The 15,185-nt window shown below is 35.2% G+C and overlaps 1 protein-coding gene, 1 non-coding gene and 1 pseudogene across 2 annotated transcripts; all 3 read right to left on the bottom strand.

Moving 5' to 3' along the window:
• Nucleotides 1–1,265: 1,265 nt before the first annotated feature.
• Nucleotides 1,266–1,364, bottom strand: LOC120248898 (annotated as a pseudogene).
• A 2,135-nt stretch (nucleotides 1,365–3,499) lies between these two features.
• On the bottom strand, nucleotides 3,500–3,602 carry LOC120248896. The gene has a single exon (XR_005532697.1). It is a non-coding gene; the product is annotated as a U6 spliceosomal RNA (small nuclear RNA).
• Nucleotides 3,603–6,128: 2,526 nt separating this feature from the next.
• On the bottom strand, nucleotides 6,129–14,303 carry CENPW (centromere protein W). Its single transcript, XM_039257352.1, has 3 exons — nucleotides 14,019–14,303; nucleotides 8,233–8,346; nucleotides 6,129–6,270 (listed from the first exon to the last, which is right to left on the bottom strand). The coding sequence occupies exons 1-3, from the start codon at nucleotides 14,142–14,144 to the stop codon at nucleotides 6,244–6,246; spliced, it is 267 nt and encodes an 88-aa protein (XP_039113283.1). The 5' UTR covers nucleotides 14,145–14,303; the 3' UTR covers nucleotides 6,129–6,243.
• Nucleotides 14,304–15,185: the final 882 nt, after the last annotated feature.

Raw genomic sequence — 15,185 nt, forward strand, 5'->3', positions numbered from 1 at the left:
ACATCAAGCTATAAAATAAAAAGGAAAGCAAATGAACAAACAAAACAAACCTAGGGAAATTAATCATAACATTGCTGAAAAACAGAAAGGAAAACCTTTGCTAACAGAAAAACAGCAACAACAAAATAAAAACATATTGCTTTAAGTCTTTTGAATTTCAAAAAAAAAAAAAAAGATGGAAGCCTGAAAATACGGAATAACATTTTTAAAGTGCCAAAACAGCTAATTTAGAATTCTATACCTAAAGAAATGTTTCAAATTTAAAGTTCAAATTTTTTTCAGACAAAAACAAAGAATTCATTATTAAGAAATAGACACTAAAGAAAATATTAAAGGGAGTTTTTCAGGGATTTCTCATATTCTAGATTCTCTACATCTTCTCTAAGTCTGAGGGATGGGTGGCATATAAATACAAGACACAGAAGACAAACCAATGAATTTCTCCTAGATTATGTCTCCTAGACATTATCTTCATTATGTCTTGCTTCTGGCTTACTTCAATCTCTAACTCTCATAAAAATGTTGGAATTATAATTGTTACCAAGACAGTAAAATTTCTACCTATAACAAAAAAACCTCCCAGAAGAGGTGCCAAACCCACATGGACACTATCCCCTGCCTCTACTCACTCGTACCTCTACCAATAACCCTCATTCCACCCTACTCCCCAGGTTGCGCACACAGCACACACGCGCACACACACTTCTTTTGGTCTTTATTTTCCTACAGGTAGCAGTATCATGGGATGTAATGATGGGGCAAAAACCTCTAAGCTTCTTCAAACACACAATTAGAAACCTATCTTGCCTGGGGCGCCAGGGTGGCTTAGTCGGTTAAGCGTCCGACTTTCGCTTAGGTCTTGATCTCGTGGTTCGTGGGTTCGAGTCCCGCATCGGGCTCTGTGCTGACTGCCAGCTCAGAGCCTGGAGCCTGTTTCAGAGTCTGTGTCTCCCTCTCTCTCTGACCCTCCCCTGCTCACGCTGTCTCTCTCTCTCTCCTAGAAATAAATAAAAATATTAAAAAAAAAAAAAAGAATCCTATCTTGCCCCTCAATTGAAGAAGCTTAATCTTAGCCCACTCTCCTAAAAGTTTTCATACTTAGAAGTTGGGTGAGGTAGAAAAATTGCATATAGAAGCCTAATATAGAGAATATAAGTCCAGATTATTTGAAAGGCTTTTCAGGAAGTGGTAGTGGGCCCACCTGCAATATTATGCCCATCTGTCATTCTATAAGAAACAGAAAAGATAAGAAAATCTCCTTATTTTAAAATATGGAATGTTTCACAAATTTGCATGTCACTCTTGAGTAGGGCCAAGCTAATCTCTGTATTATTCCTATTTTGGTATATGTGCTGCCAAAGCAAGCATAAGAGAAAACCTCACTTTTAAAAAATCTTAAATATTAACTCTGAATACATTAATTCTAGTTGTCCTGGATCCAATATTCCCTAATCTAGTTCTTAAAGTCAAGTCAGGTGAAAAATGAGATTTTGGTATTACATACGTTTACAGAACTCTTCAGCATGAATTATTATAGTTGCATGGTTTTTCAATCTACACATTCTTATGAAAAATCTTAATATTGATCTATAATTTATCCTCATATTTAACATAATTTTACGTTAAAAAGGTGTATTTATATTGCAAATAAGATGTTGAAATCTTGGCTCATTAATTCTTTAGAAGTATTAACTTATTAAATTTTATTTATGTTGAACTAAGAGTTCATGAGGCTTTATGTTCAAGACCAACTACACACACACACACACACACACACACACACACCACACACACAGACTTTCCCTTCTTCAACTCTGTTAAAATAATAAAATATAGGGGCGCCTGGGTGGCTTAGTCGGTTAAGCGTCCGACTTTCACTTAGGTCATGATCTCGCGGTTCGTGGGTTCGAGCCCCGCGTCGGGCTCTGTGCTGACAGCTCAGAGCCTGGAGCCTGTTTCAGAGTCTGTGTCTCCCTCTCTCTCTGACCCTCCCCTGCTCAAGCTGTCTCTCTCTCTCTCTCCTAGAAATAAATAAAACATTAAAAAAAAAATAATAATAATAATAAAATATAAAAAGGTATAAACCAAAATTGAAGAGATAAGATACAGACATTCAAGAGAATTCAGGAAACTTCTAGATGCAAAGAGTGTTGAAGAGCCAAAGCAGTTAGAGGTAACAATAAAAGATGCTGCAGCAGAAGCAACTGATCTGCGGTGGAAGAACTTGGCCCTCTCCTGAGTTCAAATAGCCATGTATGACGGAGGAAGAGAGTAAGGGCAATAACAAAATGATTAACTGGTGATCTAGATGTGGGAAAGTCTTTGAGAACTATAAAGTTTAATAACTGGAAAAAAAAACCTCAATGAATCAACAGTAGAATGGGGAAATAGAAGAAATAAGCAGTGAATTTGAAGACAGAACATAGAAATTATTCAATCTGAACAGAGAAAGCAGACATTCCTTCCTCCCCCAAGAAAAGGCCTCAGGAATTTATGGAACTTAAAAAAAAAAAACCAAAAAACAAAAAACACCTTACATTTATGTCATTAAATACCCAGAAGAGAAAAAAAGATGAAGCTAAAAAGTACTCAAAAAAGTAATGGCTGAGAATTTCCCAAATGTGGCAGAAAAACAGATTCCCAGAATGACCTCCAAATAGGATATATGCAAAGACATCCATGCCAAAGTACATTGTATCAAACTTCTAAAATATAACAAGAAAGAAAATTCTTAAAAGTAACCAAAGAAACAATGCATTAATTACAGGGTTGTTTTTTTTTTTTTTTCATCAAAGAGTATATAAGCCAAAAGGAAATGATAGACCATTTTTCAAGCACAAAAGAACAGTCAAACCAGAATTCTCTATCCAGTGAAAATATGCTTCAGGAATGATGAAGAAATCACATCCTAAGACATTCAAAGAGTGCCTGGGTGGCTCAGTCATTTAAGCTTCTAAGATAAACTTCAGCTCAGGTCAGGATCTTGTTGTTTGTGAGTTCAAGCCCCGTGTTGGGCTCTGTGTTGGCAGTGCAGAGCCTGGAGCCTGATTCAGATTTTGTAGATCCCTCTCTCTTTGTCCCTTTCCACTCATTCTCTCTCTCTCAAAAATAAATAAAACATTTTAAAAATGTAAAAAAAAGACAAAATTTGTCACCAACAGACCTACCCTAAAAGAATGACAGAAGGAAGTTCTCTAAACAGAAAGGAAATAATAGTGACATCTATAACACAATGATGAAGAAATCAAAGATGTAAATAAACAGACATTCCATATCCATGGATTGGAACATTCAACATAGTAAAGATGCCAAGTCTCCACAAATTGATACACAGGTTTAATCCAATTCCTATCAAAATTCTGGCAAGATTTTTTTTTCTTGTAGATACAAATGAAATCATTCTAAAATTTATATGGAAAGGCAAACTAGAAGAGCCAAAAAAAATTTTTTTTTACCAGTTTTCAACAAGCATTCAAGTCTTAAATTCAGATAGCCATTTAAAAATATGGGACACTTCATGAACCCACATGTCATCATTGTGCAGGGGCCATGCTAATCTTCTCTGTATCGTTCCAAGTTTACTATGTGCTGCCAAAGCAAGCACGAGCCAAAATAATTCTGAACAAGAATCATGTGAGAGGAATCACTCTAGCTGATTTCAAGACTGATTATATGGCCACAGTAATAAAGACTATGTGTTATTGGTGGAAAGACTGAGACAAATTAATGGAATAGAGAACTCAGGATCAGCCCACACAAGAATGGCCAACAGATTTGTGACAAAAGTGCAAAGGAATAGAGAACATACAGTCTTTTCAAAATAATGGTGCCGAAATAACATCTACAGACAAAAAATTAAATCTTGACCTAAACCTCATACAAAAATTAACTCAAACTACATCAGAAATTAAATGTAAAACATAAACTATAAAACTTGCAAAAAAAATAACATAGAAGAAAATCTTCAGGACCGAGGTCTTGGTAAAGAGTCTTTCAACATTACAACAATACCATGAAAAGGCAGGGGTAATCCAATTAAGTCAGAATTCATCAAAAGTAGAAATTGTTTAGGTGCCTGGGTGGCTCAGTCAGTTTAGAATCCAACTCTTGATTTCAGCTCAGGTCATGATCTCACAGGTACAGGAGAAAGAGAATAAACCCAGCGCTGGGCTCTGCTGTGTTTATTCTGCAAAGAGCCTGCCTGGAATTCTCTCTCTACCCCTCTCTCTGCCCTTCCCCCATTCAGACTCTCTCAATATAAATGGATAAATATTAAAAAAAAACAAAAACAAAAAAATTGTTGATCTTTAAAAGACCCTGCTAAGAGGGTAAAAAGCAACAGAAAATATTGCACCACATTATCTGACAAATGACCCATACCTAGAATAAAAAATTCTCAGAATTCAACATTGAAAAAAAATCCAAGTAGAAAATAGTCAAAAGAAATGAAGAAACATTTTACCAAAGAAAAAAATAGATGAGAAATAAACATATGAAAATACGTGCAATATCATTAGGGAAATGGAAAAAACCATGAGACACACTTCCATCAGAACCTAAAATAAAAAATAACAATACCAAATGTTTATGAGAATGTGAAGAAACTGGATCTCTCATAAATGGATGAGAATATAAAATGGTACAGCCATTCTGGAAAACAGTTTAGCCATTTCTTTTTTAAAAATTAAACAAACTTAGCATTCAACCTAGCAATCACACTCCTGGGCATTTATCCCAGAGAAATGAAAACTTCTATCTGTATAAAAACTTGTACACATTGGTTCATAGCAGCTTTACTTTTAATAGCCAGAAACTGGAAATGATCAAAGTGCCCTACAATGGGTGAATAGCTGCACAAATTGAGGTACATAATTACCACAGACTAGGACTAAGTAATAAAAAGGAACTGATACATGCAGCAACTTGGAAGGATCTCAAGGAAGTTATGCTGAATAAAAAAAAATAAATACCCAAAAGTCATTGCCTGTATGATTCCATCAAGATGACAAAATCACAGAGATGAAGAAGAGATTAGTGATTACCATGGCTTAGGGATTGGAGGGGCGGGGTGTCCATAGGAGGCTAGGTGTAAGTATAAAAGGACAGGATGGAGGTGCCTGGGTGGCTCAGTTAGTTGAGCATCTGACTGTAGCTCAGGTCATGATCTCACATTCATGGATTCGACTCCCACCATCAGGCTCTCTGCCAAGAGCTCGGAGCCTGGAGTCTGCTTTGGATTCTGTGTCTGCTTCTCTCTCTGCCCCTCCTCTGCTTGCACTCTCTCTCAAAAAATAAAATAAAAAATTTAAAAAATTTTAATTAAAAAAAGGATAGCATGAACGAGAACTTTCTGGTAATGAGATAGTTCTGTATCTTAACTGTAGTTGTGGTTACACAAATCTACATATGATAAAATGGTACAGAATTATACCCACACTATGCTAATATCAAATTCCTGGTTTTGATTATCATACTTCAATATTTAAAATGTAACCATTGGCAAAAAACTAGTATAAAGTACATGGGGACCTCTCTGTATGATCTTTGCAACTTCATACTGCAATCTATAATTATTTCAAAATAAAAAGTTAAAAATAACTATCAGATGATACACAAGAAACTTCTAAAGGATTCTTTAGAGGAAATGAAACACCTATCTATTAAATCTGTTTAAAGAAAATAAGTTTGCTGTTATTTTTTTCGGTTTAGAAAGAGAGAGGGTTTGAAAATAACTTACTGATATTTTCAGTTGAGAAATGTCATTAATAGTGTAAAGTAAAAATTACCTTGCTTATGTGAAGACATTAAAAAGTTAAAATCAGTGTTAAAATGTACAGAGATTGATTGCACATTTTCTTTCTTTAAAAATGAAATTGATTCCACAGTTAATTGTAATTAAATCTAAATCCATATAAACTTAATTCTAAGACTCACAACTCTTCAAACTACTTTATATAATAAAATGCTAATTTTATTATGTAAAACATTTGCAATACCAATAAAGTGGAAGTAAAATGAGGCCACTTAAAGGGAATAAAACAATTCCTTAAAAAAAAAAAAAAGTTATACAGTCCTAGGTGTTAGAGATATTCCAATATCAGTAAAAAAATAGGCAAACACACACATTCTGCAGCTAGCCAATATTTTAATACACAATTTAGCTGATATGTAAAAAGTGCTTTCAGGATTTGTTACCACCTAAAATAATACATCATATAATTTTCAAAAATGGTTCTTTGACTTCTAACCTCTGCTCTTCTTTAGAATTACCTGTGAGAGGGGAAAAAATGAAGATTCTTATTATATCCAAGGCAAATAAAATGGAATTCCTCAAAAAAATGTTAAATCATCCTATGTGTATAATATGCAAGAGTCTGAATTTGTAATAAACAATTTGGAAGGTGATTACGGAATCTTTTGCCTTATAATGGTCCTAGACTTCTCTCAAAAAATGTAAAACATGCAATTCTCAAAACTGGATTTTAAAGTCACTTCTGAATGTCAATTTCTTCGAATGTAAGCCAAATGCACCCAAATTAATGGCTCCCAACTTGAGGTTAGTAGACAATTTAGTAATCCAGGGAGTTAAAGAATGTTCCAAAAGTCAAAAATCCTATTATAAATCATGCATTTAACAACTATAAAGCAATACAAATCCACTGCAACACCAAATTTCTTATATTTGAGCTGGAATTATATCAATTTAGAGACTAAGACTACTCATCTTATGCTAAAACGCTCATTAGACAATTTTCAAAACATATAGTCCATGAAAAAATAAAATTAGATCTTTAGCTGTAAAAGACAGGAAGCATTAAACCAGAATATATCCAAAAAAACTTTTAAAGGACTTACCTACTTACAGGTAAGTACACCTTTAATTAATAAAAACAAACTATAAATTTAAAATGTACACATACATTTTTCTAGCCCTTAAAGCCTTGCTTTTCACCTGTATAAAAATACTTATATTGACTTTAATAGTCTAGAAGTGTATTGGAATATAAGATAATCGAAAGCCCATAAAAAATATCAGGCTGTGCAAATTTTTAAGCTTCCACAGAGGCCACCAAGTAGGTCTATATCCCAAGCCAGTAACTTCTTTGGTTCTGTTAGCACCACAAAAGAAAGTACGATATACTCAAAATGCTGAGTATATTATATACTCAAATCTTTAAAATACTAAGTTAAACAGAGTTCAACAAGTTTCTTGTTGTATCTCATAAGCTTTTATAACTTATATAACTACAGTTACATAAAGATGATAGCACTGTGGGAAACTGGATAAAAGGTACATGGGAACTCTATTATTTTTGTACCTTTGGTGAGTCTATAATAATTTCAAAATAAAAGGAACATTAAACAAGTCTACCAAGAGGTAGACTGTCAAAAATTAAGTCTTTCTCCCACATCCCTCAGTCAACCGTGGTTGCTAATTTCTTGCATACTATTATAGAAACAAGTTGTGTATATAATATTGTGACTACTCAAAAAGATATAGTATGTCATCTAAATTTATTTGACCCCCAAAGCATTTTTTATGATGGGGCAACTACTAACATCAAATGAAAATAATGATCTTGGGAATATATTTGGGGAAAAAAACCACCCTAGGCATCATACGTTTACATTACATAGAAATACCAATAAGAAGCAATCCTCTCTGTTTATATTGGTGATTTGATTCATAAGTCATTTGAATCCCAAAGTTAGAAAACCAAATAATTACAAAAATTTTAAATAATCATGAAGTTTTCATAAATTGCAAGGTGATAAACCTTCTCAACTATATATAGCCTACTATAAATCACACAGATTAGCAGCCAAACATTCATTTTTCCCTAAAAATGATAAAGCGGTGGCCATGAATCTTTCAATCAGAAATGCACAATATAAACATATAGAAAAAGAAAATCTAACTCCATAATTAAAACCTATTAACATAAAAAGCGCCCCTCCACTGGAGGCGGCTGCCTAGGCTACCGTGTACCTAGGCCAATGTTGCACCGCTAGAGGAGCAACTGATAACCGGTTGGATTCTGGGCCTGGTTCATGCCAACTCTTGTTAACTCTACTGGGATCCCAGCATAATTGGAGGGAAAAAAAAAAAAAAAAGCCAAGCATCAATTCAGTCAACAAAGCTGAATAAGGAAATCAAATCCACTAGAAGGGATACACTAGAGGATATTTTTTAAGTTAATTCTTGCACAAGTAAAGCAAGTCAGAGTTTACCTTTGCTGCAGCCTGTACATGCTCCTTTTTAATGACTCCACACTTACTCTCAAAAGCATTCATCCTGGACTCTTCTGCTAAACGATGAACAAACAGTAAACAATTCAGGTGCACCTATAAAGAGAAAATTCAAAAGGGTTTTTAAACGCAGACACTGATACTCTGAAATAATAGTTTTTAAAAATAAGATTCCAAAATTTAATGTCATAATATTTACTAGTATTAAGTCAATTCATTTGTATTTAAAGTAACACAGAATTCAATTTAAGTCCAACTTAAAGTCAATACAAAAAAGACTGTTATTGCAATACATGAAACAAGGCTATATATAAGCCTGACCAAAAGCCAGAGACCTTTATTGTAAAGCATAATTACAAAGTTTATGTATGATTCTATTAAGTAGCAAATATTCTTTCTTCTAATTCCAAATAAATTTAAATTGAAATGGAATTTCCCAAAAATTTAAAATCAAAAGTATCAAACAACTATATTTAAACCTAATCATCTCTCATTCTATAATCCAAGGGCTTAAGATATTTTAATCAGATATTTAATTCGAAATATCTATTCAAAAACATGTTAGGGGTACCTGGGTGGCTCAGTTGGTTAAGAGTCCAACTCTTGATTTCAGCTTAGTTCATGATCTCAGGGATTCGTGAATTCGAGCCCCACATCCAGCTCTATGCTGACAGCGTGGAACCTGCGTGGGATTCTGTCTCCCTCTCTTTCTGCCCCTCCCCTGCTTGCTCTCTACTTCTCTCTCAAAAACAAACATTTTTTAAAATGTTAATAATTGAAATATTAAAAGTTTACTGAAAAGTGTGTATATATATATACACACACACACAGGTCAAGTTACTTGTCATCCAACATATGAAAATAATTGTATCTCACTACTAATAATCTTTAAGGCTCTTTAAAGAAATTAAAATAGATAACATAATCAGATAAGTATTAATAAATATTAATCATTAGATACAATTAGATAATATCTTTAATATACTGGTCAGTTATATACTATTATAGGCTCTTTGCAGTATAATATGCATCTAATATTCACTAATCTTGTATACTGACACAACCACTCCCCCAGAGTTCACTAAACATTAAATAACTAGAAAATGTGGTGTTTTAAATTTAAATATTATACAGAAATCTTTAGAAGGTGGTTTTAGATGTTTAAGAATATTTTAGTGATATTTGGAAAAAATAGGAGTTTGGGAATTTGAATTTAATGAGATAAAGAATCTATGGAAGGAGTTATTCCTTTGGTACTTTTTTTGATGCACTGTCTTCTTTAAATCTCACAAGAACTCCAGGCTAAAGCACCCAATTATGATTCTTTACATAATGCATGTCATTCAATTCTTTTTTAAACTTCTAATGACATCCCATTTCCTTCTGCAGCAAAAACATTCCATAATATGGCACAATTTCCTGTTAATCTAGATTTCCTACTTCTAAAGATATAATAGCTTCCAGATATGTCCAGGATAAATTCCTTAATACTAAACCCCATTTGACTTGACTTCCAGTTTCATCTCTCACCATTCTCAGCTTACAGTTCTACAGTGTTTTGAACTTCTTTTGTATTCAAATATAGCCTTGCCTACAGGCATCCTACTAGTTTGTAGACTTCTCTGAAAAGTCCAACTATCCCCAATATGTAAGGTTATGCACCCTGAAATTCTTAACCACTGCACACACTACATAAATTATGCAGCAATTTCTCACCTGTCTTCCTCAAAGTACTATACAAGGGTAAGAATTATGTCTAATTTCTCCAACATTGTATCCTCACTGATCTTTAGCAATTTATACACACACACATACATATACACTCATAAAGTAGTCAACAATTATTGCATGGAAAAAATATCCCTCTCTCTCTCCACAAATTAGGCAAAAAAAAATTTTTAGTCAACCCCAAATGAATCACACTATGTTTTAGAGAACTGATGGGTGTCAGAGGGGAGAGGAATGGGGGGGGATTGGAAAATGGGTGAAGAGGTATAGGAGATACAGGCTTCCAGTTATGGAATGAATAAACCACTGGAATGAACAAGTCATGGGAATAAAAGGTACAACTCAAGAAATATAGTCAATGTACTGTAAACACGTTGTATGGTGACAGATGGTAGCTACACCTGCGGTGAGTAGAGCATACACACTTGTTGAATCACTAAGTTGTGCATCAACTATACTTCTTTCGACAAAATGAAAAGGCAAAAAAAAAAAAGTTTTGAGATTTGGTTCACCCTATTAACCTATCTTTCCTCCTTATGAGACAAATTAATATTACTTTTTTTTAATGTTACAGAATTTTTTTAAGCAAACTAATCCTATGTCATATAACAGTCAACTGAGTGGTGCCACTCAAATGCACTAAGGTTTAAAATAAAATGGTCATAACAAAAATAAATTTTAAGGTGTTCAGCAAGTCACTCAAACTTGAAAATGGCCATTCCATCAAAAATTTACTTGGGGGAAAAAAGTCAGTTTGCTTGAAAGGTAAATCAAAAGATCATTTACAAAGAAATATCCACTCCTTGACAGTATCTATTGGCCAAAAGACTGGGCCAGCCTGATTCCTTCTCCCTTTATCATAGCACTTTTCAATTTGACACAAACCATAAGCATCCAGAGTAATGCACAGCGTTACTCAATGAGAAATATGAAAAACAACTAACCCATGAGAAAGCTGAACAATTTATTCAGATTAATAGATGTACTCACCAGTATTGGCCCTGGGGATATACAATCAAATAAGGCATAAAATAAAACAAAAGCCAGTGAAGAACATGAAATAACACAAAGACATTATGAGTAAAATGTTATACATAATAATCAACCTACATTACTTACCATGCATTCCCAACACTAATTGTATACTCATAATATTCAAAATATTATGCCAAATACTAAGAATACAAAAAGTTCCCAATTTAAAGTTCCCATCCAATGAGAGAACCAAACCTATATGAAATTAAAGACAAACATGTGACCATAGACAATACAGAAAGATAAAGCTGGTCCTAAGATTAAAGAGGACTCAGGAAGTGGCTGGCATTTGAAATGGATTTTGAAACTGGGAGTTTGCCAAGTAGAGTGAGGACATCTTCAGGGAGAAGAAATACTATATACAAAAGACAGCATAAAAGTAGGTTGGTTTTGGGGCTCCTGACAGTGCTCAGTTGGTGGAGCATGCAACTCTTGATCTTGGGGTTGTAAATTTGAGCTCCACGCTTAATGTAGAGATTATTTAAAAATAAATTCTGAAAAAAAAAAAGTGGTTAGTTTTCTTTTAAAGATAATGGGAGACAAAAAGATGTGTGGTTCCGTATTCTCAAGCAGATGCATACCATACTGGGAGACAAAACGGACATATGAAACTTCTAGACAGTGTCAGAGTCTCAATAACTAAGCTGTAATCACTGCTATCAAAGTTCAGAAAAAATAGATCAAAATTGACCACCACAATTGTAGAAAAGTTTATGGATGACATAGGACACTTGCTGGATAAGATTACAAAATCTCAAAAGCAAGCAGAAAACTATAAGCAAAGAAACCAAAGTGATGGATGCCATATAAAAGACAGTGAGGGAGAACCAACACAAGCCAAAGACAAGTATGTAATCTAGGAACAATTGCCAACAGAAAGAACTTCCTTTCCTCTACCACTGCAACTGCTTGAAATTTCACCTCCCCTTCTTTCCCACACCACCTGGATCCCACTCCACAATAGAGCCCACCTGTCCACGGGTCACTTTGAGGCAGACAGATGGGTAAGGGAGGACTCTGACTACTTAAGAAATTTCTGCCAAATAATCTGCACCAGCTGGGAATCTCCTAGATATTCGGAGGAGGTACATTTGCCCCCCTTCCATTTAGAATCCCAGCACCAATGAAAACTCCAGAATAAATTCCTAAAAATGTTCTCCAGATCAATTTATTTAATCCAGCTGACTTATGCTATTTTTATCACCATTGGGGGAGGAGAGACATTCAAAATTGTATACGCAGGGTGACCACTGAAAAACACATATTTTTAAAATACAGTACTGTAAATGTGTTTTCTCTTAGGATTTTAACATTTCCTTTTGTCTATCATACTTTATTGTAAGCATACATATATATATATGTAACACATATATATGTATATAACACATATATATGTGTGTTATATACATATATAACATATATGTATATATATGTTACATATATAACACATACATAAAATATGTGTCAATCATGTTATCAGTAAGGCTCTGTAACATATATATACATATATAACATATATGTATATATATGTTACATATATAACACATACATAAAATATGTGTCAATCATGTTATCAGTAAGGCTCTGTAACATATATATACATATATAACATATATGTATATATATGTTACATATATAACACATACATAAAATATGTGTCAATCATGTTATCAGTAAGGCTCTGTTCAACAATAGACTATTAGTAGTTAAGTTCTTGGAGAGTTAAATTAACAATACGCTTTTAGTATTCTTTGGAGAATCAAAGTTGTACATGGATTTTCAACTATGGGGGGTGGATGGCATCATTCAAGGGTCAACTGTACTGTCTTTTCTCAGTCTAAAAAGGAACAAAAAAGAAAGGCAGGAGATATTAGAAGGGCTACTTTTCCAAGATAAAAAAAAAAAGCGTTTTAGCTTCAAAGACCAAATAATGGAAAACTGATGGCTACAGTAGTGTAGCAAATAGAGAAACGCTGCACTTGCAGGCAACAAACAGATGGGAAGGCAGTAGTGAACTCGGGGAAGCTACAGAGCTGAAAAAACTCAATGTAGCTTAAGAACAGATAGATGATGTATTCTGAAGACATTCTCCACGCTCTATGTCCTGGCTACCCACAATTCTTTATCTTGACTTCCTGTAAATTAGGTACCCACTTATTATGATGATTCCTTTACTCAAAAAGCTCTTGCGTATGACAAAAGGGAGAAAGGTTTAAACCTAGGGAAAAAGGGTTTATTCTGCTAGAAGAATATATGTTCCAGGCATATATTCCAGACATTTATGTCTTTATGAAAGACATAAAAACTTTCAATTTAGTTCAAGACAGAAATACTACAAATGGTTTTGGTTGTGAGCATTATGCTGCAGGAATTATGAATTAGATGAACAAGTGTTAGTGGCTTGCCTTGAAAACTCAACTAACGGGTGTTCTATCTGTCTAGGAAAATAAAATCACAGTTGAAAGCATACTGCTTACAAGTAAACTTAGATCAGGGTTAAGTAAGCTACGGTAGAGGAAATAGGGAAATCTTTGGTTAACAACGTAAAAATGGGGGGAAGGGAGGAAGGAGGCACACATTTAAAAGCCATGTCAGTGATTCCTTTTTCACAAGAGATAAATAAATACAACCCAGCCTGAATTCCAAAACTTTTTTTTTTTTTTAACTGTATCTTTCATCCCTTTCGCAAGTACACAGACTGTGATCTGGAAAAGTGATATGTAAAAGCCAAAAGCAGAAATTAACGTTAGTTTTCTCAAGATGATGTGGCTAATAGCCTCCCGTAAAAAGGTCCGGATATTTATCTTTCAGCGAGCCCCGGAACAACTAAGCGTCAGGAACATGAACTGACCAGCCAGACTGGAGCAAACCCGCCGTGCTCATTGCTGGAAACGCCTTCAACGTAGGCCTGAAAGAGCTGGGGTGGCCAAATAAAGCCTGGGGTTTATTTCCTCGACCTTTCGTTGCCCCACTGCCAACCAGCCAAAGAAGGGACAGACTCTCACCAGCAAATCAACACTTGTCTCTAGACGAAGGTGAGGCTTCTGTCGCTTGAAGACGCGCTTAAGAAAGCCCCGGGGAGCCTTCCGTTTTATCTTCTTTCTCTGGGAGACTGTGGTCGAGAGCGCCATTCTCTTCCTCCGGCACCAGCCGCTTTAGCTACCGAGATCCTCCAGGCACCGCACAGAAATTCACACCCGAGCGGACAGCAGGAACCACGCAGCCACAGGAACACTTCTTCGGTCCCGGAGACCCCAGCCCGGACGTTTGAATCCGCCGCCAAAGGAGTGCGCCTGGCGCTCGGCAGTGACGTCAGCTTGGCGCAAGCCCCGCCCCCGGAGGCGCCAGGGTGTTGGTAGAAAACACTCTCCACGATGGGGACCCCGTGATATCATTAAAGGGCCAGGCTTCCATTCTTCGATTTTTTTGTAATACCTGTGCTTTAGAACTATTTCTCCCGTGTTTCATAGAAGTGTTGAGAAATTGTGGGAAATGTTTGTATGCCAAGGCAATTACACTTACTGAGCCTAATACCAGTAGACTTAGAAGTAGATGAATAAATGTCTGTGATGTTTTATCAGGATTCCTGAAGAAACAATGCCTTCCTAGCAAGACATAATTTCCTGATATTAATAGCTAACAATTTACACATTTACATAATTTCACTTGAACTTATTTGAGGTCTTTTATGAGTCTAGCTTTTCTTTACAAATGCTGCTCCCTTTCATTTTAAGGCCCCTGCACTTAACCTTACAATAAATTCAGGTGTGATTTAACTGCTACCTCATTGAAATCCTTGCTATTTCTCCAAACAATTAACTTTTTTATCTTCTGTGCTACAGTACAAGTAGTCCCTAAACTTCATCGTGCATCAGATGAAGCACCATTCTCGGGGTTTCTGATTCAGTAGACCTGGATGGGACTTGAGAATTTGCATTTCTAACAAGTAGTCAGGCCTTGTTGGCACTGCTAGTCTGAGCACCGCACTGAGAACACTGTGATTTTCATTGTAATTACCTCTAATACTACACCTGTAGTAATTATTGTGGTTTCAGTATCCACACAGATGGCCTCCAATTTGCAAGACCTCCTCTCTGCCAATAATGGTGTCTTTCCCCCGATCATCCACTCACACCTGCAGTCATACTTTAGGCTATATCATTATCAAACAC

Source organism: Hyaena hyaena, unplaced genomic scaffold (assembly GCF_003009895.1).
Source record: "Hyaena hyaena isolate Hyena2069 unplaced genomic scaffold, ASM300989v1 scaffold_613, whole genome shotgun sequence".
NCBI classification, from domain to species: Eukaryota; Metazoa; Chordata; class Mammalia; order Carnivora; family Hyaenidae; genus Hyaena; species Hyaena hyaena.